A 23,904-nucleotide genomic window follows, 5' to 3' on the forward strand; every position below is an offset into this window, starting at 1 on the left:
TCATTGAGTCGTGAACCTCTCCTCCAAATTTCAGCTCGATCGGACCACGGACGAACCGGATCGGATGTTTGATAAAATCTGGACAGAATGGAAAAAAACTGCGTTTTTCTTTCTCTTTCTTCTGAAACTTGAGGCTAACCTCTCTCTCTTTTTATTCTGACTTCCTTAGGGTTATTTATCCTAAAGAGCTGAGCTTTGGGCTTTAATAAAACCCACTTGGGCTTTCCTCTATATAGAAATAAATAAACCCAACAAATGATAGGGTCATCGAATGATTTTTCGAATAATTTTTGAATCTGACCTCATTTACTCAAACAGTTTTCAAAAAATAATTATTTAATACGTGATAAGTATAGCCAACCACGTTAAATTGAGTGTTAATTCGAAAATTATTTTTCAATCCCCTATCATTAGTCTAATCAGTAATAGCTTAATTTAGACATCTTCAGATTCAACCAAGAAGGGTGTGGTTGAACTTGAAACTTAAAGAATTCATTTATTTGATATTTCAAAAGCTGAGCTGATCATTCAATGGGTGACGAATTTCCTTTTTTACCAGGAGGACAAAAAATAATCAGAGCCAATGAGTTACGAGCAAAAAAAATTATTGCACATGACACGATCTATTTTGATTGCTTGTTGATATAAAAAAGTACTAACAAGATTTACGTATGAAAAATTTAAGTACAATATAAAAGAGTTAGAAATTGTAATTTGATATTTTGATACAATTTTAAAAAAAAGAAAAAAAGAAAAGAAAGTAGGAAAAAGAAAAGGAGAAATGTAAATAATGAAGTGTTGTCTTTTTGTAAAATAAGCCGGAAGTGGGAGTTATGTCAGCGAACGCCGATGGACTGTGGATGGTGTTTGGAAAGTCGACAAGGAGTATATATAATATGATACACTCTCCAAGTACTCCCACCAGCAGTAAAGCAAAAAAGCAGCAGCAGCGACAGCAGAAGAAGATTTCCCAGAATTACTTACTTTGGTCTCACTCACTCGCCTCTCACAGTCACCACCAAAGAGCCTTAGAAAGAAAAAAGAAAAGAAAAGAAAAAAGGGTTGGAGGAGCGAATGAAGAAAGGAACGTTCTCTCATTCTTTACTTGCTCTCGGAGAAACCGAAAGCCAGTTAGTTGCCCCACCCCAGCAACAAAGAATCTCGCTTTCCCTCTCTCTTTCTGTCTGTATAGATATATATATCTACAGCAAGCAAGACATAGATAAATCCATGATCATTTCTACTTTACTACTACCCTCCACACCCACAACCCCCCTTCAAACAACAAGCATCATCGAGATCAGAGAAAACCTAAATCACAGATTGCTATTTTTTGGATTTGGAGTTGGAGATGGCGAGTTCTAGTGGGACCAAGGACGAGGTGGGCCCACCCAAATCACTGTCGAGGAAGATGACCAGAGCTCCCACAACGGTGGACCCTACCACCGACGATATTCCTGCCGTCGACAGCGAGCTCGTCCCCTCATCTCTTGCTTCCATTGCTCCCATACTCCGTGTTGCCAATGAGATCGAGAAGGAAAACCCTAGGGTTGCTTACCTTTGTAAGACACACTCCCTCCACTCTATTCCTCTTTTATTTTATTTATTGGCACTAGCATCCATTTTCTCATCCACTCATTCTCAACCGATACTGCCTCTATCTGAATTTTTGAGCCAACTTGTGAAATATATATATGGTCTCTCTCACATCATGTTAGGTTTTACTGAAACACAGAGTACCTAGAGGGTTTCAACCTAGAGGGTTTCAATAGCTTTAACTCGTACTTTGATAATTTTTTGGCCTTCTTAACTACTTCCTTTATATTAATTATTCTCAATCAAATGTATCGATCAATTTATAGGCAACCAATTAATGATCATGAAGCAAACCGTCATAATGCCACTCCACTTCACAAGTCCAGCCTCTGATTTTGCGTTTAGCATACGGCATTCCCCCGGAGTTGTGAAATATTCGAAATGAGGAAATTGTGGGATTAGGGGGAAAAAAAAAAAAGAAAGATTAACAAGGTTCATGTTAAAATCACCCTAGCGAGAGAACATGAAAAAACTTACAGCTAGGGGTGTCTCTATTTTGTTAAATATCCGATGTTACCCCTTTTTTCTGTTTACACCAACTCTAAAAAAGACTCCATGTTAACATCCCTTTCATTAACCAAAGAGCCTTCAGTTCATTAGATTTCTTGCAAATCTTTACTTTTGAAGTGACTGTAAAACTGCAAAAGGAGACTTTGAACTTGTGAAGCCTTGAATGCTGCTAATGAAATAGATAGCAAGTAATTAAGGAAAAAAAGAAGAACGATAGTGAGTCAACCAATGATGTTTTTGTTTCTGTTTTTAAGGTATATGGAATTTATATGACGCTGACTCCATGTAAAAGAAAAGACAAATGGCTAAAATTTTAAGGCAAGAAGCAAATTCACTGGAAGTCAAAACCTCTCTTTGTTACGCAATCAGCGTTTGAATTAGCAATTCTAGGCACCCACTCGGAACAATTCATCAATCTGTAAATATTAGCATCTCTTTTAGGAAGACTGGATTATTTCCCGAACCTTCACCATCTTTGATCTAGTCATGTACATTAGAACTTTGCTTCTTCACAATTTAGACCATCAGACATTTCATCAATCTGGAACTCACATCAGGTTTTGGGTTGTCTTTTCTGCAACAATGATGGCAGCTTCTAATTTTCAACAAAGAAATAAAGGACTTTAATATTTTAGCATAGAAGATTTCATAATTTCCTTGAATCCCTTCCATGATCTTTAATATACTCATTTAGGGTATGATGATCTCCTTTCACAATAGTGGATGCTATGTGATATTTGATGGGTTATGAACTTCCCATCATCTTTTTGGTTAATCTCTCCTACAATGAGGAAGCTTCTTAGATTTCAAAAAGAAAGGCAATAAATTGTCAATTTGTGGTAATATGTTTGCTGAGGTACAGGCTTATAGCGGGTCGGGTACACATTCTGTGGGAAAAGAGAGTTTTTATCATATTGGATGTCATTCTCTGTATTTAGATGATTGTAATTGGTGGGTGAATGTTCCGTTGGAGGATTCAGCTATGGATAAAATTAGTGGCTACCGGAAGCAGATGGGTTGTAGATGGTTGGCAGGAGGAGACTTTAATATTCTGATTACATTTTGGGAGGTTAGGATGCATGAGATTTTTTAGAGCATGAGGGCCTCCATGGATTTTACTGGTGCTCATAGCTATTTGATCAAGACCAAGAGTCCCCATGTATGTGAGTCTTGATAGGTTTTTAATATTTCTAGCATGAGAGGAGCACTTTTTGGATGTTGTTCAATGATCCCTCCTGGGACTGTGTCATTCCATGTTCCCTTTTTATTGGGCAATAGAAGTTTGTGGAGAGGGAAGAATTAGCTCAAATTTGAAAACTTTTTTTTTTTTGATAAGTCAAATTTGAGAACATTTAATTGCAAGAACGGGGTGTGTGTGTGTGTGTTGTGTGTGTGGGGAGGGGGGGCGGGGGGGGGGGGGGGGGTATATCGAGAAGGTTAGGAATTGGTGATAACGGCATAGGGTGAGGCTGTGGGGAAAATCGTGGTTTCGTTATGAAGTTGAAATTACTTGAAGAAGATTTAAAGAAATGAAATAGAGAGGAATCTGACGATTTTGGGGTAATGAAAGCTGAGGTGCATGGTGAGATCAGGAGGGCAGGGAAGGAGAGCAATCAGTGAGGAACCGAGGATGGAAGAGATTAGTTGGTGCAAAAGGTGAGGAAGTTTTGGTTGAAGGGGGGGTGGTGGTTTGAAGAGTAAGACATCAGAGAATGAATTGCTGACTTCTATTCGGACTTGTATTCTGAATCAGTTTATGGAATTTAGTAGTCTGAGTATGAGGATAGAGCGTAATTCAAGAGATCAGAGGATGAAATTTCATTGGCTAGTGGAAGCTATGTCTGCCCTTTGGATGAGTATGCAATGACTATGATGTCTTTTTTTCTTCTCAAAGATGTTGCGTTGCTAGGGACGACGTATCGAGTGTTGAGGCTGGTACTATTTTCTGATTTAAAGGAGTTTGAGAGAATCCTACTACATCTTTCATTGACATAATTCTGCAGAAAGGACGGGCAGCAGTCATTAGGATTTTTGGATATATTATTCTCCTAATAGTATAAGCTACTGGCCAAAGTTCCAATATTGAATTATAACTGGATAATGAATAAAATGGTGTCTGACTAAATTGCATTTGTAGGTGGCAGGTAGATCTTGGATGTATTGTTAGTTGCAAATGAGTCTTTGAAGTTTAGGTAGAGGAATGGTGTACCAAATACTTTTTGTAAGATAGATATAGAAAGTGCTTATAACCACGTATATTGGAATTTTTGATGTACGTGATGGAAAGGATAAGTTTTGGGGAGAGAGAGAGGAGGTGGTCAGGTGGTGCATTTCGACAATTAGATTCTCGGTACTGGCTAATGGATCTCCAATGAATTCTCTCCATTTTGAGAGGATCGAGGAATGGGAATTCTTCTCTTCTCTTATTTTTATTTTGGTAATTGAAGCTTTCAAATAGACTTTGTCCAGATGGTTCAAAATGTGTTTATGGAGTCTATTTTGGAGAAGGGGAAATGCATCCTATTTTTGTCTCATCTTCTTTAAGCTCATGACACAATAATCTTTGTGAGGCGAAGTGGGCTGTTATATTTTGAGGTGGTCTTTGGGTTGAAAATGAACTTAAGACAGTTGATTCTACCTGGAGAACTGAATGGTATTGGTTCCCTTGCTGAGAGGGGTCTCTTGCACCAGGCCATTGGGCTCCTCTTATAAAGGTAATGGTATTGGTTCCCTTTCTGAGAGGGGCCTCTTGCACCAGGCCATTGGGGTCCTCTTATAAAGGTAAAGTATCTAAGCTTTAATAATGGAAAAGTTTGAGAGGAGATTTGCAGGTTGGGAAAGGCAGTAATTGTATAAGGGTTGTAGATTGATTTTGATCAGAGGTATGCTCTCTAGCATTTCTAAATATATCTTATCCATTTTCACCATCTTGGTTCATTGGTTAAGTGTTTAATACAAGTGGAAAGAGACTTTTGGCGGGGTGGGATGGGAGAGGATTTCAAGGACCATATACACTGTGTGTTTCCCTATTCAAGCCATGGGTTTGGTTATGCGACGATTGAGATTGTTTAATCAGGCCTTTCTAGGGAAGTGGTTATGGAGTTTCGCTTTAGGGAGGGAGAACTTCTGGAAGGTCACAAAATATGGGGCTGATAGAGGTTGTTGGACTATAATAAGGGTGATTTGTTTTTATGGGTTTTAGCTTGTGGAAGGGCATTGGAAATGGTTGGGATGGTTTTCTCTTAGACCCGTGTGTTTTTCTTAGTGGGCAAAGATAGTAGGGCAAGCTTTTGCAATGAGATGTGTAATTTGCTTTCACCTTGAGGCGCTGATAGAGATCTTTGATACTTTGTACAGAGCAAATAGCTTTAGAGGAGGGGGAATGAAATGAGATGCGGAGCTTGGAAGAATTGGTGTTTGTGATTAACTTTACTCTTTCTACAAGGTGCATGCTGTACCTTTAAGGTCTTCTTTCCTTTGAAAGGTTTTTGGGGTGCTAGGGTTCTTCCCAAGGTGAGGCTTTGTCACGTGGTTGACAGCTATGAGAAGATCCGAGATTCTCTATGTATGTAATTTATTTAGTACACAGGAAAAAGTATTTCCCAATAGGTGTTTATGAAAAAAAGAGGCTAGGGAGTCAGTAATGTTTTAACGAGTATGGTCCTTTTTTTGTTTTTTTTTGATAAGTAAAATTAAATAAAAGCGCTCAAAAGGGGAGCGAATCCCAAAAAAGAATACAAGGCCACAAAGGACCTAAGCCTTCAAAGAGGCCACAAAATCAATAATCTCCTCTAAAGATCTATAATCTCTCCTGAAACCCAACAAAGAGTGGAAAGAATAGAAAATTTAAGAACAGAAATCGACATCTCCTGTCCTTCAAAATATCTTCTATTCCTCTCGAGCCATAAATACCACCACACACACAGAGGCGTAGCCCTCCAAGCATCCCGAATGACAGCTCCCACAGAGCATCCACTCCAGGCCTCAATCAACCCTCTCACGGAACAAGGCATAACCCATGGAAACCCAAACAATCCAATCATCAAATCCAGTAGGCTCTAGCAATGGTGCAGTGTAAAAGAAGATGATCCACTGTCTCCTCATCACGAAGACACATAAAGCAACGATTAACCACCACTTGATTTCTCCTCCTCAAGTTATCCTGGGTTAAAATCTTTCCCAGGACCGAGGACCACGCAAAAAAGGCCACCTTAAGAGGAACCTTTGAGCGCCAAACGGACTTACAAGGAAAGTAATCCCTAGGATCATTCGTGAGGCACCTGAAAAAGGACCTAACCTCGAAATGCCCCTTAGAGTTATCAGCCCAAGCCCAACCATCAGAATCCTCAGCCACAATTCTCTGGCGATACAATAGCTCCAAGAAACGAATGGCTTCGTCAATCTCCGAATCCTGAAGCAATCGCCTGAAACGAATATCCCATGCTAGTCTCCCATTATCAAGATGATAACAGTTGACCACCATGGCCTGCCTATCAGTAGCAATCCTGAAGAGCTGAGGAAAAACAAGAGCGAGAGGAATATCTCCACACCAAATATCCTCCCAAAAACTGACCCTCCTACCATCCCTGAGTCGAAAACGGAATATCTCCACACCAAATATCCTCCCAAAAACGAGTATGGTCCTTTTTGCTGTGTCTTATTGAGACGTCGACATGTTGTGGGTCTTCCCTAGATCAGTGGTTAAGGGGCAGCATCGGAATGATAAAGAAGGCTATGGGTGTTGCACTTTCACATATGATGTGAAATTTGCTGGTTGCAGCCTTTGGCCCAATGGTTTAACCTCCTAATCCTCAAAGAGGAGAGGAGCGGATCAAGCCTTGGCGTGGGCAAAAGGGTGTGTGTTTGCTTTACCATTCGAATAAAAAAAGAAAAAAATAAATTTGCTGGTTGTGTGCTTGGGTGGATGAATTCCTTTCTAGAGTCCTTTTTTCTAACTTGTAGATTATACAGATTCTTTTGTCCTTATTAGGAGGATGGCTTTGTGTAAATATAGCACACGCATGATTCACACCCTCGTTTGATGCTTTCTAATGATATAAAAAAAATCATTTTTTGATTGAATATTCGTACTTGGCATGAACAATGCACAGAAAAAAAGGTATATAGTGCACAATAGTAGCCAAATATTTTCTTCTGTGATCTCATTTTTATTTAATGGATTAGGTCGCTTCCATGCATTCGAGAAGGCTCATAAGATGGATAAGACATCAAGTGGACGTGGTGTCCGCCAGTTCAAGACTTATCTGTTACATAGACTAGAACAGGTAGACCTGAAAATCATTTTTTGTCCTTGAAAAAATGCTATGTTCTTTCAAATGTTGATAATATATTTTTGCATTTGATCTTTTTAATATTTGGTATTCCTGTTTAAGACTCATTAATATTGTTATGTTCAGCTATGCATAATTATGTTTCTACTAATTATGCTCAGATACTTGTACATTCTACCAGTTGTATCAGCTGTTAGAGGTTGTGTATTGCATGGAATAATACATCAGGGGTTGGTTTGTTCTTTTTCTCACTGCTCTCTTATTAATAGATGAGGAGACCTTTGAATGAATTCATGGAATTTTCTTTTTCATCTCTCATTCATTATTTCACTTATATTTGACAAGTGACAACTGGCCTATATATAGACTAATATAAACATGAGTGTGCATATAACAACAAAATATAAGCACTTCATTAGTTTTTTTAGCATATATTTTGCTATTTCTTTCGATCTATTTTTAAAATTGAAGTGCATCTCACAATTCATGATATGAAAATTATAGAAACTGATACTGGCTGGATATGATCAACGGTTTGATAACGTTGTTTATCATTTATAGCTGCTAGTGTTTAATATGGCAGCTAAGATTTACTTATCAGAAGAAAAAAAATATGATAGCTAAGATTCTGAGGATTTTCAACTATTCAGGAGTAAACAGAACAAAGTAAAAACACCTTGAAAATTTTCTTGATTGCAGGAGGAAATGTCCACAAAACCACAGCTTGCAAAAAATGATCCAAGGGAAATCCAGAAATACTACCAGAACTTCTATGAGAAAGAAATCAAAGAGGGCCAAGATAAAAAGAAACCGTGAGGCTTGATTTTAAATCATTAACCTTTTTTTTTTTTGATAAATAATTAACCTTTTGAAATTCCGTTCCGAATATTATTCATTGCCATTATTAATTTATCTCACCACTTTGGCTTTTCCTATCTCTTGAAGGGAGGAGATGGCTAAGATTTATCAGATTGCGACTGTATTGTATGATGTGCTGAGGACGGTGGTTCCTCCTTTAAAAGTTGATCCGGAGGTTCGATTTATATTGTTCTTCAATCTTTGTTTAAATTTCTAAAATATATGTGGCATATGGAAGTTAATTTACTGAAAAAGTTGAACGCTGAAGCTCAATTTACATGGCAACTGCAGACACACAAATATGCCAAAGAAATTGAGGAGAAAAGGGAACAATATGAACACTATAACATTCTTCCCTTGTATGCTGTTGGGGTTAAACCAGCTATTATGGAACTTCCAGAGGTCGTATATGGCACACATTTGTAATCTTGGCTTTTCCAATGCCATTTAAGTTTGGCTTTTTTTATTTTTTATTTTTAGTACCTGAATGGCACCATGCTCCCTCCTATCTCCTCTCTAATATATCTTTCTATGAAAAATTCAGATAAAAGCTGCACTTCAAGCTCTACGTAATGTGGATAACCTTCCTAATCTCAGAATGCTTGAGGACAGTGATAAATCTGTCAATGATATTCTTGAGTGGCTTTCTTCTGTCTTTGGGTTTCAGGTAACTTGTATTTAATTTTATTTTTTGTACATATTTCTTCCAACCTGCATCATATATGGCATGCTATGCCCTCTTAGAATATATGCTTATAATCCGATGAAAGCATCGTCATAATTGAACATGTTGATGGCAGCAAATCGATTACAAATACAAACCATTATGATGGTGAGTGGGTTACTTTAAAATTGAAGTGATAAGTTTAAACATTATGAACCCCCTCCACCCCTTCCCTAACAATAAAAATAATGTGGAACTTAACAACATATGGAAAATATTACATCTGAAGCCATTGTTTTGTTCAAAGTTAGGCCCACTAAGTATGATATTTCATTTAGGAAAATGACTTCCCTAGAAAGAGATGAAGCCATAACATTTTCTTTTGTAAAGCTTGGTGTTCATGCTATACTTGTCTCAGAGATGTGAGTCCTTCTTTTATGTCACCTGGGAGGTAATCTAACGACTAACACCTGATTTATACCAGATTTGTGCAATTTTCAGCAAAGAAGTTTTGAAATCCACAAAGTATGGGGCTCAAAAATAAACCAAGCCATAGGGGAGAGGGGGAATGAGGCTAATTTTAAAATTTAAAATATGAATTTTCCTTTTCCAAATTGTATTCCAAACTCTATATTTCAATTGATATGCATAATTATCTAGTCCCCGATGTTAATAGCTTCACAATTATTCTGAAATTAACTACTTGGACTTTAATTTTAAATAACTAGGACCAGTCCATACAAAATAAGTCATAGCCCCAACATAATTTTGTACTTAATTAAATGCCAAAAATATGGTACTCAGTCTTCTGCATGAGACTTTGCTTTTGTTGTCTGTATTTGTTCATTTAATTTATTTGCTAATAGTAATAATCTTCTCAGTCAAATGAGTTGCTGATAAAGGAAACAGTTGAATTCATCTATGTACTGTACTCACTCTATATGTTTAATATTGTTGGCATTGAAGAAAGGAAATGTAGCAAATCAGCGGGAGCACTTAATATTGCTACTTGCAAATATTGGCATAAGGAATAGGAACGCTGATGATTATTCAGAGGTAAATTTTCTGTTGATTGAATAATATATATCATCATACGTACACGTATTTACATATTTATATCGTTGAAGGATTTATATATTTAAGTTACACCCTCTCTAATAGCTTAAGCTCTTAGAGTAGATGGTAGTTAACATGGTATCAGAGCCAAAAGTCTCGTGTTCAAACCTCACTGTCACCCTGGTAATTAAAATTGAAAAGAATGCCACACGCGAGGGGGCGTGTTGAAGGATTTATATATTTAAGTTACACCCTCTCTAATATATATGCAAAAATATTGAGTCTTGTGTTCTATAGCAGTCTTCTCTTTAATCGTTGCGTTCAAATGCTGAAGACACGAAACTTATTGCAGTTGGATAGTAACACTGTATTGCTTCTGAAAGATAAAATTTTCAAGAATTACGTCTCCTGGTGTAATTACTTACACCGTTCATCCAATCTGAAGTAAGTTGCTGTAGTCTAGATCATTAATAAATCCTTCAAATTATTGATCACTGGAATTTGGTGCCATGCCCTTTTCTTTTTCCTGACTGGAGCACTTCTATGGACTCTTCTTATGTGCTTGCAGGTTTCCGCCGGGTTGGAATAGGCAACAGATAGAGCTTATCTACATTGGACTTTATCTTCTTATTTGGGGTGAAGCTTCAAATGTTCGATTTATGCCTGAATGCATTTGCTATATTTTCCATAATGTATGTTTCCTTTATCTTACCTCCTCCTTGGTTTTATTATGTAACATTTTGTATTACAGAAGCTCTGGGACATCTGAATTGGCCAAAAAAAATATTTGAAGGCTTTGAGAAAATATTGATCAATAAGAACTTGTTCCTTTTTTTAAAAACGAAAATAAAATAAAATAAAATAAAAGAAGCTTGGGTGGTTAGAGAGGTTCAACTAAGATTGGTAGCAGCATTGAGTACCATGAAAGATCTTGTATAGACAATAATTTTTATTTCCATTCTTTTTAGTGGGATAAATAGAAAATTAAGCCTCCTTTTCTCAATCTATAGTGATTTATGATATGTTTGCAAACTCTTCATTCAGATGAAACTACAAAATAAATGAATCCAAAGAAGTGGTGATGATCCTTGTTGATTGGTAATATACATCTGATTATCTGATAGCGTTCTGGATCTAATATCAGTAGCCCAAGAATTTTTTTGGAGCATTTTCAACTGCTAACACTGTTACATGTTGGGGCATAGGCAAATTAGCTCATATAAAAAAAAAAATATTAAACCTGCAATGTTTTGTGGTAAGAGCAGCTATTATTGTTCTGCCCCTGACGCCATGATTGATTTTTTGGCTTCTTTGGGGGCTTAATGTTTTTATTTGCTCTTTTTGTTTTCTTTGTATTCGGGACGCGTTCCCCTTTTGAACGCTTTTTATGAATTCTCTTATTTATCAAAAAATGGAAAGAAAAAAAGGAGCAGCCATTAATTGTGGCAGTAGATAAATGCAATGAAATAATATTATTATTACCAAATTATTGTTCCCAGGATTTTTGTGTGAATCATGCTCATAGTTGATACCTCATAAGTTCCACAAGTTATCGTTTAATTTTGCTTTATGACTTCTTTGTGTATGACAATAACAGTTTATTGTTTTCCTAATAAATAAGATGGCGAATGAAATTCATGGAATTTTATTTAGCAATGTGCATCCTGTCAGTGGAGGGACATATCAAACAGAATCACATGGTGGAGAATCATTTCTGAGAGATGTTATAACTCCTATTTATGAGGTCATGCACAAGGTAACTGATATGTCATGCAACAACTTCTATTTACTTTGTCCCGTTTATATACAAGATTACAAGATTGTCAATTAATTGGTCTCTGTTTGGTGGAAAAGGAAGTCAGGAGGACAAAAGGGGGCAAAGCAAGCCATTCAGCATGGAGAAACTATGATGATTTGAATGAATATTTTTGGTAATTTTTTTAAGATAAACATTATGTATTGCTAAAGTTGAAAATTAGTTGCTGTGAAATCTATCCTATTTTTCCTTTATTTTTCAGGTCTGACGAATGTTTAATATGTCCTCTTTTTTCTTCATTTTCAGGTCTAAAAAATGTTTTAAGTTAGGGTGGCCAATGGACCGCAATGCAGATTTCTTTGTGCACTCAGATGAGAGAGTTTCTACGAATGTGGTACATAAAATTGAAAGGAATTGGGATTTATTCTAAGTCATATTTGTCTTTGTGCTAATAATCTTTGTGTTATTGAAAGTGTTTGTAAATAAATTGTAGGACAGAGAAAGGAGAAAAGATAGTAGAGAAAAGAAGATTGCAAATACAAAGAAAGTAAGTTACGTCTATTTAGGAATTCATTTTGTGTTTAATGCTGAAATTGAACGATGAAGCACTTAAGCCTATTCTGAATAACAATAGTCCAAATGTGGATGTTAGTTATAACAAACATATTCAAATTCAGTAAAATTATTTTTTAGTAGTCCTAGCAGTAGGATTTTTTTATACAGTTGATATATTTGTTACAGCAATTTTATACTATATAGTTTACTGCAGTGTTTATATGTACTTGGGCCTTGCTTTTATTAGTAATGCACATCTCGTTAAAAATAACTTCAAATAATTCATTGCCATTATATATATATATATATATATAAATATATATGATTTTTAAGGTCCATAAGATCCAAGGGTGCCAAGGTGGGGAGGTCCTTATTTTTTTTTTTCTTGGGTAAAGTGGAATTTTTTTATAGATATAACAAACCAGACAATAAAACACGGTGTAATCAGAATGGCATACGTAAATCATGTATGTAAAGACTGAGAGCCTAGCTCCCCCATCTCCATCTCAGACAGCAGTAGGACCTCTCCACAGACAGCTCTAGCAATCTCCGTAGCAGTTCTTTGAACCTCCTGGTGCAATCTCATGTTTCTCTCATGCCACACATGCCAAATAGTTGTTGCACAAATATGCTTTTGGGCCTTCTGCTTAATCCCTTAAGTTACAAACCACTCAACCAGTTGAGCCAGAGAGATGAATTGAGGCATATTCCACCCTAGTAGATCAGATAACCAGTGCCAAATTTCCTTAGCAAGTGGACAATGGACAAGAAGATGATCAACATCATCAGCTGCCTGCATGCAGTTATGACATATAGATACTAAGGGTAAGCCCCTCTTCTTCAGATTCTCAAAAGACAGTAGCTTGTTTTGCAGGGCAAGACAGCACACCAGAGATGCTCTAGGTCTAGCTCCACTCCAACAAACTGTATACCATTGCACCTGGGGAGAAGGTCCTTTCAGTACACAAACGTTAAAAGATGTCGTGAATATATGCTGTTTACAACCTATGATTAATTGAGAGAGTTGACTATTCTGATTCATAAAATCTACGAGCTTGATTATAGAAATATTCCGATGCATATAATCTGCTCACTTGATTATAGGAATTGATATTTGATTAGCTTAATTTTTGGTAATTGGCTAAAGGATTGTATTGATTGTATGTCTTGGGTTCCTATATAAACCCACATGTACTCGCGTCTATGTGAAATACAAGATTTCTTTTCTTCTATTTTCTAGCCCTTATTTTCAACATGGTATCAGAGCGGGATGCTCTTGAGACGCAAATCCTATCTTCCTCGTTCCTTGCCCAGTCTCCATTCCTCTACCTAGCCTTTAACCTGTGCCATTGGTCCATACACCAGCCCATCATCTTCTCTGCATCACCTGCATACCTCTGCTCTGGATCTCTGTTGTTCTCGCATCGAAGTCTGGTGCCTTCTAAGAATTGTACTCTGTTTTGTTTTCTTGTTTTTAGTTTTTAGTTTTATGTTTTCTTATGTAAACAGTTTTATATCTCTTATTTGTTTATGTAAATAAATAATTTAATAAAAAGAAAAAAAGAGGGTTACTGCTTCATTGACTCTATGGCATAGCATTGCCTTGCTTGGAAAGAATCCTCTTGCTGATCTCCTTGCTCGAATCTTGTTCTTGTTCGAATCTCATCTCGTTCTTGCTCGGTCTCCATGGATGACAAAATAGATAGCAAAGATTCTCTCTTCTTTTGTTCCATCATCAATATCAAAATGAAGGGTCCCAATTATCTTTAATGGGCTCGAGCTGTCCAAGTTGCTTTGAAAGCTCGAGGGAAGTTCTCATATCTAAGTCAACCAACCTATTGATGCCAAATTTGTTGATGTTTGGGAACAAGAAGATGCCCAAATTATGACTTGGTTATGGAATGGTATGGAGCCTGAGGTCTTCAACAATGTCTCTTTTCTTGAAACCTCTAAAGAGATTTGGGATGCCCATCTGAGCAAAACATCTCTCGGATTCATGAGCTATATGAGCATCTTTTTTCCGCTTTGAAAGGTATGTGGGAGGAATTAAATGTGTATCAGCCATTGACTACTGATTTGGAGACTTAAAAACGATATAGGGAAGAATTTTGCGTGGCAGAAATTTCTTTCTGGACTTCGATCCGAGTTTAGTCATGTTAGTTCTTAGATTCTCGCTGGTACAGTTTTGCCATATGCTAATGAGGCATATAATCGTGTTAGCCAACCTATCTGCTTTTGAGAAAGCCGATAGCTTTGCCCTTGCAGTTCCCCCTGGGCGCTCTGATAATTCCCATAGTGGTCGTGGGGGACATGTTTCGAATAAAAGTCATAATTTTCAAGGTGGTCTCAGTGGCCTCAAGAAATGTATTCATTGTAATTGCACGAACCATATCGTTGACAGATTTTGGAAACTCCATGAAAAGCCCACATGGGCTAATCATGCTATTGTTGAGGGGGAAATCTTTACTCCTGCTGCTGGAGACCGTAGCTCTTTCCAAAGTAGAATATGACTCACTCATGGCGCGCACTCATGTTCCATCTACCTTAACTGCCACCTTGGGTGCGTCAGGTAACACTTGCCTCTATTCCTCATCCAGTCAGCCATGGATTATTGATTCTGGGGCCTCTAATCATATGACCGGGAATCCCTCTGTTCTTTCCAATCTTTCAAGTACTCCCTCTCCTTTGTTACAATTGCGAATGGTTCTAAATCTCCAGTTCAGGGGTTGTCACCGTTACTACCTCACATCTGACTTTCTCTTCTGTTTTGTACCTACCTTAATTTCCTTTTAGTTTATTATTTGTTCATAGAATGACCTCTGCTTCAAATTGTTCCGTCACCTTTTATCCTTCTCATTGTGTTTTTCAGGATCTAAAGACAAAGAGGACAATTGGTGGGGGATATGAAAAGGATGGCCTCTCCTACTTCTAACCCTCTCCCGTGTTAGATTCCTCTGTCTTTCATATCGTGACTTCTCCATATCAGTGGCATTGTCGACTTGGACATCCATCAACTGCCAATCTTCATCTTTTAGTCCCTTCTTTACCTTCGTTTGCTACTTTTGATTGCGAAACTTGTGAGCTCAGTAAACATCATCGAGACACTTTTAAACTTCAACCTGATGCTCCTTGTTTACATCCTTTTGAGTTGGTTCACTGCGATGTTTGTGGTCCAGTTAGAACTACTAGTTTGTCTGATGCACCTTATTTCGTTTCTTTTATTGATGATTATTCCCGTTTGACTTGGTTATACGTTCTTAAAGATCGCTCTCAAGTGTTTGATGCATTTAAATCATTTTATGCTGAAGTTACTAATCAATTTAATGCCAAGCTGCACATTCTTCGTGCTGATAATGCTCTTGAGTATAAAGTTCATAACTTTCAGCACTTCCTTGAGTCAATGGGTATTACTCATCAAACCTCATGTGTTGATACACCTCAACAAAATGGAGTTGCTGAACGAAAGAATGGTCCAATCCTTGTTGTTGCCCGTGCACTCATGCTTCAAATGAATGCGCCTAAACACTTTTGGGGGATGCTGTTCTCACAGCAGTATACCTTTTAAATAGAATGCCATCTCGGGTTCTAGAAGGGAAATCACATTTTCAAATGTTTTTCCCTAATAATGATCCTTTCCCTCTTCCTCCAAAGGTATTTGGGTGTATATGCTTTGTCGATAATTTAAATCAAACACGTGATAAACTTGACTCTCGTGCACACAAATGTATATTCCTTGATTATTCTCGTACACAAAAAGGATATATCGATGCTATAGTTCTACATTAAAAAAAACATTTTGTATGTGCTGATGTGACCTCCTTTGAAAATGTTCCCTATCACTCTACGGAGGTCGTCAACTGCTAGAGCCTTTACTCCAAGAGTCCGTTTGTCCCCTGCCTGTTCTTTCCAACCCTTCATATCCTAATAGGCTCATCCCTTCATATCCTAAGGTCTATGCTCGTAAACGTTTGTGGTCTTCTCATAACCCATCTAAACCGATTACAACATCGTTAGCATCATCCTCAAATCCTCCATCGCTCTCCTCGGCGCCTGCGGATCCCGCTCCTCCATCTAGTCTCGACATTCCCATTGCCATTCTTAAAGGTAAACAATTTTGTACTAAGCACCCTATCTCTAATTTTATATCTTATGATTATTTTGTCTCCTTTATTTAAAGCTTTCACAATATCCTTATCTTTTGTCACTGTTGCTAAGTCATATAAGGAGGCCTTTTCTCATCTTGGTTTGGCAAAAAGTAATGGAGGATGAAATGCATGCTTTGCACTTGAATAATTCTTGGACGCTTGTTCCTAAGCCTGCAGGTGCATCCGTTGTTGGTTGCTGATGGATATTCACATTGAAGCAAAATCCAGATGGTGTTGACAGGTTAAAGGCTAGTCTTGTTGCTAAGGGCTTGACAAACCTATGGTCTTGATTACATTGAAACTTTTTCTCTTGTGCCAAGCTAAACTTAGTACGTATTATCATCTCTCTTGCTGCAAATCTTGATTGGCCCCTTCATTAACTTGATGTTAAGAATGCCTTCTTGCATGGAGGTCTGAGTGAGATAGTGTACATGGCTATGATACCATTTGTAATGATCTACTCCACCATATGGTATGATATTGTTCGCTTTGGGTCTGAGCCCGCACGGTTTTGCTCTTGGGCTTTACCCCAAAAGGACTCATACCAATTGGAGTGATACACCTACATATAAACACTTTTCCTTTCCTTTACCTAGGCGATGTAGGATTGTGCACTTGTAGCTCGTCCAGTGTGGTTGGCTGCCAATGCCTCATGCACCTGCCCACGGTACACCCGTTTACAAGGTCGTCACAATCCAACCCCTTAGGAGGCCCGACGCTCCCATCGGCACACTTCCGGCTTGGTCAGACTCTGATACCAACTGTGATACCCTTGAATTTCCACGTGTAACCACTTGAGTTTGAGTCCAGTGTGTTTGTCGTCTTCAGAAATCTATTCATGGACAGTCTCCTTGAGCATGGTTTGACAAATTCAATAGATTTGTGATTACTCGTGGAATGACTAGAATTTAGGTTGATCACTCAGTGTTCTTTATGAAAAACAGAGCATGGTATTGTGATCTTGGTTGTCTATGTGGATGACATTATGATTACTGGAAGTGAGTGTAAGGGCATTTAAACTCTGATTGGCTATCTTAGTTCGAACTTTTTTACTAAAGATTTGGGCAAGCTTCATTATTTTCTTGGTATTGAGGTTGTGAGATCAAAGAAAGGCATTTATTTGTCTCAATGGAAGTATGTTCTTGATATTTTGAGAGATACAGGTCATCTTGGACCTAAGTCTGTTGCTACACGTATGGAGGCTAATAAAAAATTAATGTTTGATGTTGGTGACCTAGTTGATGATCCTGAGATGTATAGAATACTAGTAGGTAAGCTAATTTACCTGACTATCACTTGACCAGATATTTCATATGTAGTCAGTGTGGTGAGTCAATTCATGGCCAACCCATCGGTCCCTCACATGAATGTAGTTATACACATTCTAAAGTACCTTAAAGGTGCTCCAGGCCGTGGTCTTCTCTACTAATCTTTAGGACATCTTTGCATTGAAGTGTATACTGATGCAGACTAGGCAGGTTCCCCCTTAGATGCAAGATCAATCACAGGTTATTGGGCTTTTATACGGGGTAATCTTGTGACTTGGAGAAGTAAGAAGCAATCAGTTGTTGCTCGATCTAGTGCTGCGGCTGAATACCATGCAATGGCTCACACAACTTGTGAGCTAACTTGGTTGAGAAGCCTTCTACAAGAGTTCGGATTCTGAGTGCAAGATCCAACTCCTCTTTAATGTAATAACCAGACCGCCACTCATATTGCTAGCAATATAGTTTTTTTTTTTTTTGATAAGTAAATTGTATTAAAAGCGTTCAAAAAGGGGAACGCGACCCAAACTATACAAAGACAAAACGGAGCCTATGAATTCAAAGAGCTCATAAAATCAACAATCTCCTCAAGAGAGGAGTAGTCTCTCCCTTGACCCCAACAAAACAAATTACAAATGATAGAAAATTTTAACACCCCAATGGATGATTCCTTTCCCTCAAAAGATCTTCCATTACGCTCTCTCCAAAGGCTCCACCAAATACAAAAAGGGATCACCCTCCAAAAAACTCTGACCTGAGCCCCCACCCATTGGCCCTTCCACATATCTAACAACTCCCAAGATGACCGAGGCATGACCCAATGAATACCAAACAGGCCAAACATCAAACTCCAACAATCATGAGCCACAGGACAGTGCAACAAAAGATGATCCACCGACTCCCCATTAATCTTGCAAAGACAACACCTATTAACAATGATATGCCTTCGCTTCCTCAAGTTGTCCAAAGTCAAAATCTTTCTCCAAGCTGCAGTCCACACAAAAAAGGCCACCCTAAGAGGCGCCTTAGACCTCCACACCGTCTTCCATGGGAATGAGGTACCATGAAAACCAGAAAGGCACACAAAAAAGGACCGGACCTGGAACATCCCCTGAGAAGAAGGCACCCAAGTCAAGGAATCTACCCCAGACCCCTCCACCTCCTGTCCGTAAAGAAGAGCCAAAAACCCAGTGACATCATCCAGCTCCCAATCCTGAAAAGCTCGCCGGAAACGCACATCCCAAGACAACCTTCCACTATCAAGGCGATAGTAGTAAGCAACCATTGCATGTTTGTCAACAGCAATCCTAAAAAGCCTGGGAAACAATAGGGCCAAAGGCCTATCATCACACCATGGATCCTCCCAAAACCGGACAGTTCTTCCATCCCGAACTCTGAATCTAATATGTTTGGAAAAGGCATCCCACCCCTTACCAATGGCCCTCCACACCCCTACTCCGCTAACAGACCTGACTGGTCTAACTGACCACCCTCCTCTCTCCTCCCCAAAGCGACATGAGATAACCCTTCTCCATAATCTATGTCTTTCCTTACCAAATCTCCAAAGCCACTTACCAAGAAGAGCACAATTGAAAAGGGCCAATCTCCTAATTCCAAGCCCTCCCAACCGAATAGGCCTGCAAACCTGTTCCCATTTGACAAGATGATACTTGAACTCTTCTCCGCGACCCCCCCAAAGGAAATTACGTTGGAGCATTTCTAGTCTTCCAACAATAGAGGCTGGAATACGAAAAAGCGAAAGAAAGTACGTTGGAAGGCTTGACAAAGTGCTCTTCACTAACGTAACTTTACCGCCCTTTGACAGATATTGTTTTTTCCAACCCGCTAATCTTCTCTCGACCCGCTCAATCACCGGGTTCCAACTTCCCACCCTCCTAGCCGAGTCCCCCAGCGGCAAACCCAAGTACGAGATGGGAAAGCGTTGCGTCCCACATCCTAGAACAGCAGCCAGAGTGTCCACCTCCTGAACGTCCCCCACAGGAACAATCACACTCTTTCCCACGTTAACTTTCAAACCAGAAACAGCCTGGAAACAAACCAAAACACATCTCAGATACCTCAACTGGGAAATATCAGCCTCACAAAAAACAATAGTGTCATCCGCAAAAAGTAAATGAGAGATCTCCAACTGCTGAACTGATTCAGGGCCAATCTTGAAACCCCTAAGAAAACCCAAATCCACCGCCCTTCTCATCAGCCTGCTGAGGGCCTCCATAACAATAATAAAAAGAAAAGGGGAGAGTGGATCCCCCTGTCTCAACCCACGAGAACTGCCAAAGAACCCCGAAGGAGAGCCATTCACCAACACCGAAAACCTGACAGTGGAAACACAAGAAACAATCCACTTCCTCCATCTCTCACCAAAACCCATCCTCTCCAACAGATAGAACAGGAAATTCCAACAAACATGATCATAGGCTTTCTCAATATCCAGCTTGCACAGAACACCAGGAGTCCCACTACGAAGTCTAGAATCCACACATTCGCTAGCAATAAGAGCGGAATCCAGAATCTGTCTACCCCCAACGAAAGCATTCTGAGACTCAGAGATAACTCCATCCAGGACCTCCCTCAATCTAAAGGCAAGGACTTTTGCAATGATCTTGTAAATGCACCCGATCAGACTAATGGGTCTAAAATCCTTGATATTAGAAGCACCACCCTTTTTAGGAATAAGGGCAATAAAAGATGCATTAAGCGATTTCTCAAATCGCCTCGTGGAATGGAACTCATGAAAAGTGCCCATAATCTCGTATCGGACCACCTCCCAGCTTTCCAACAAAAATCTCATCGTGAAACCATCAGGACCTGGAGCCTTATCACCATTGCAACTCTTTAAAGCCTTCAGTACTTCCTCCTCCGAAAAAGGATTTTCCAGCCCATCTCTCTCCAAGGCAGAAATAGAATCGAAGTGAAGACCATCTAGACGAGGTCTCCAACGAAGAGGCTCAGAATAAAGTCCTTGATAGAAAGAGACAATAGCACTTCGCACCTCCTCCTCCGAAGACAAAACTGCACCATCCACACACATCCGCCCAATATGATTACTCCTCCTATTAGCATTAGCAGTTCTGTGAAAAAACTTAGTATTACGATTCCCCTCTTTGAGCCATAATGCCCGAGATTTCTGACGCCACGAGATTTCCTCCAAAAGAGCAATCTCCACACATTCTGCCTGGCAAGCTGCTCTTCTACTGCATTGAGATTCCGAAATAGCACCCTCCCCTTCCAATCGATCAATCTCCGCAATATCAGCCAAAGCCTTATTCTTCCTCCACACCAAGCTCCCAAAGACCTCCTTATTCCACCTTTTAAGATTTGTTTTCAAGATTCGAAGCTTTCCGGCAAGAATATGGCTCGATGTACCCACCACCAGATTCTCCTCCCACCAAGAATGGACAAATTCCTGGAAATTATCCGCACGAAGCCACATGTTCTCAAATCTGAAAGGAGTACTGTGAGATCTCAAACCTCCACAGTCCAAAACCAAGGGAATGTGATCTGACGTCACCCTAGCCAAAACTGCCTGAACAACATCCGGGAATTTCTCCTCCCATTCACCTGAAATCAAAAATCTATCAATGCGAGAGAAAGTTGGAACTTCCCTTCCACTGGACCAAGTAAAGGAAGCTCCCTCAAGAGGGAGATCAATAAGCTGGTGGCCATCAATAAAATCAGAAAAGTGCATCATAGCCTGGGTCCACGGGCCAACTGTAGACCTCTCCGCCGGGGATCTAACCACATTAAAGTCTCCTGCCATACACCAAGGAAGAGACCACCTCCCCTTCACCCCACTCAACTCCTCCCACAAACCATCCCTCTCAACATCATCAACCGGCCCATACACCCCAGAAAAACCCCAAGTGAAGCCATCCTCCTCCATCACAAAAGCACAAGATAAAGAAAATCTCCCTCTGCAAATATCAACTTTAGTCAGCCATCTCCTATCCCACATAATAAGAACACCTCCTGAAGTCCCAACAGCATCCAATGCCTCCCAAAGAATGCATTCGACTCCATTTGCATCAAGTTGGGAGTTTTTGATAACTACTTAGCTTGAGGGGGAGTGTCGTGAATATAGGCTGTTTACAACATGTTATTAATTGAGAGAGTTGACTATTCTATGCATATAATCTGCTAGCTTGATTATAGGAATATTCTTTTGATGTATTTAATCTGCTAGCTTAATTATAGGAATATTCTGATGCATATGATCTGCTAGCTTGATTATAGGAATTGATATTTGATTAGCTTAATCTCTGGTAATTAGCTAAATTATTGTACTGATTGTATATCTTGGGTTCCTATATAAACCCACATGTATTCATGTCTATGTATACAAGAATTCTTCTCTTCTATTTTCTAGCTCTTATTTTCAACAAAATACATTAAAAAATTGAATGAAGGAAACACAATAATACTAATACATAAAAGGTTTAATTGGTTGGTAAAGCTTTGGGAAGAGGGAAAGAGAGTGACTAGGAAGGGTGGCATGATATCCTCTCTCTTTTTTTTTTTTTTTTTTTTGGAGAACAAATTGGGAAACCAACCTTCATTGGAGGTCCCTGATGGAGGTTGATCGAAGGAACTTTATTCTGATGTCATTTGGTGATTTTGGTGGCAGTAATGGAATTTTGTTTCTCCACCAATATTTCATAATCAGTTTCGAAATTGAAATGTTTCGATTGTTTTGACTTGTAAGAAATAAAAATTTGTTCCTTGGTAACAATATAAAGAATGAAAAATTAGTTATTGAGAATTAATTGTATACTTAATTATAGAGTTGAATCAATTATAAAGCAAAAGTTGGTAACAAACTGAAACGGGTAAAATAGATGTAATATGATTCTCTTTTAGATGGGGTTACCATGATGGTCTTCAGTCCCTAAGAACTCTATGGTGTAGCATGTAATGGTATTCTAGTAGATTTTATTTGTGTGTCTTTACTGTATATATATACTTTATCATGGTATAATATCTAGATTGTTGAATCAACTTTTGAACAATAATACGCTAATGGATGTCACTATATATGACATAGTCTTATTATGTACTATAAGATTTTATAAATCTAATATTAGTATTGAACAATCACTAGAGAATTTTCTGTTAAATGAAAAGCACACAAAGTCTGCAGTTGTGGTCCTTGTAGAAAGTTCTTCCATTTTCCGTTCTCTCATTTGCCCAGTGTCCTTCAGTCATGATCATCATTTTAGTCATATCTTTTATCTTCTAAACACTTTCTGAAAGTCTCTCAGTGACGTCCACACGTTTCTGCAGGGACATAACCAAGTCACTGCTGGAAAAAGGAAGCCGAAGACGAATTTTGTGGAAGTCCGTACATTTTGGCACCTGTATAGAAGTTTTGACCGAATGTGGATATTCTTTATATTGGCATTCCAGGTACTCTTAGAGCTTGCACACGTATATTTTTTTAATAAGAATAAGTATGTTTCCTGCAATGATTTAGCTCATAGTCTTCACCATTTTCTTTGGTTTCAGGCCATGGTAATTGTTGCATGGAGTCATTCTGGATCTCTAACTGCTATCTTTGATGAGAATGTCTTTAAAAGCATTTTGAGCATATTCATCACTTCTGCTTTTCTCAATTTTTTGCAAGGTACTTGTGATTCTCTCAGTTCTTGGTATTCTCTTTCCATATCATATTTTTAGTTATGGTGACAACCCTCCATTTCTTGTTACATTTAGTATTTGTAAGTGTTTGCTTTTGTCATTGATAGTTGTTTTATTTAGCAGCTACGACCCAAGCCATTTCCAACCTGTTTAAATTTGCAAGACTTTTCTGTACTTCCTGAGTTTCTCTACCATTTGTTCTGCAGCTACTCTGGATATAGTTCTAAGCTGGAATGCGTGGAGGAGTTTGAGATTTACCCAAATACTCCGTTACCTCCTAAAATTTGCATTTGCTGCCGCTTGGGTCGTAGTCCTGCCAATTGGTTATTCCAGCTCCGTCCAAAATCCAACAGGACTAGTGAAATTTTTCAGTAGTTGGGGAGGGAATTGGAAGAACCAGTCATTCTATAACTACTGTGTTGCAATTTATCTGATACCCAATATATTGGCTGCCTTGCTATTTCTGCTTCCACCTTTAAGGAAATCCATGGAGCGTTCAAACTGGTGTATTATTATTGTTCTTATGTGGTGGGCTCAGGCAAGAACATTTAGC

At 38.7% G+C, this 23,904-nt stretch overlaps 1 protein-coding gene across 1 annotated transcript in view; it reads left to right on the forward strand.

The window, feature by feature from the left end:
• The first annotated feature begins 804 nt into the window (after positions 1–804).
• Positions 805–23,904, forward strand: part of LOC132309010 (putative callose synthase 6) — a 58,748-nt gene continuing 35,648 nt past the window's right edge. The window contains exons 1-16 of the mRNA XM_059807358.1: positions 805–1,562; positions 7,291–7,391; positions 8,097–8,209; positions 8,343–8,430; positions 8,547–8,657; positions 8,800–8,922; positions 9,886–9,975; positions 10,328–10,419; positions 10,544–10,667; positions 11,597–11,731; positions 11,830–11,906; positions 12,038–12,125; positions 12,225–12,278; positions 22,998–23,120; positions 23,220–23,337; positions 23,558–23,889. Coding sequence (XP_059663341.1) covers positions 1,352–1,562; positions 7,291–7,391; positions 8,097–8,209; positions 8,343–8,430; positions 8,547–8,657; positions 8,800–8,922; positions 9,886–9,975; positions 10,328–10,419; positions 10,544–10,667; positions 11,597–11,731; positions 11,830–11,906; positions 12,038–12,125; positions 12,225–12,278; positions 22,998–23,120; positions 23,220–23,337; positions 23,558–23,889 — 1,980 coding nt within the window. The 5' untranslated portion in view covers positions 805–1,351. The remainder of the gene's footprint in view (positions 1,563–7,290; positions 7,392–8,096; positions 8,210–8,342; positions 8,431–8,546; positions 8,658–8,799; positions 8,923–9,885; positions 9,976–10,327; positions 10,420–10,543; positions 10,668–11,596; positions 11,732–11,829; positions 11,907–12,037; positions 12,126–12,224; positions 12,279–22,997; positions 23,121–23,219; positions 23,338–23,557; positions 23,890–23,904) is intronic.

Source organism: Cornus florida, unplaced genomic scaffold (genome assembly GCF_030987335.1).
Source record: "Cornus florida cultivar Cherokee Brave unplaced genomic scaffold, ASM3098733v1 CherokeeBrave_3.0.0_Hap2_Chr05, whole genome shotgun sequence".
Lineage (NCBI taxonomy): Eukaryota > Viridiplantae > Streptophyta > Magnoliopsida > Cornales > Cornaceae > Cornus > Cornus florida.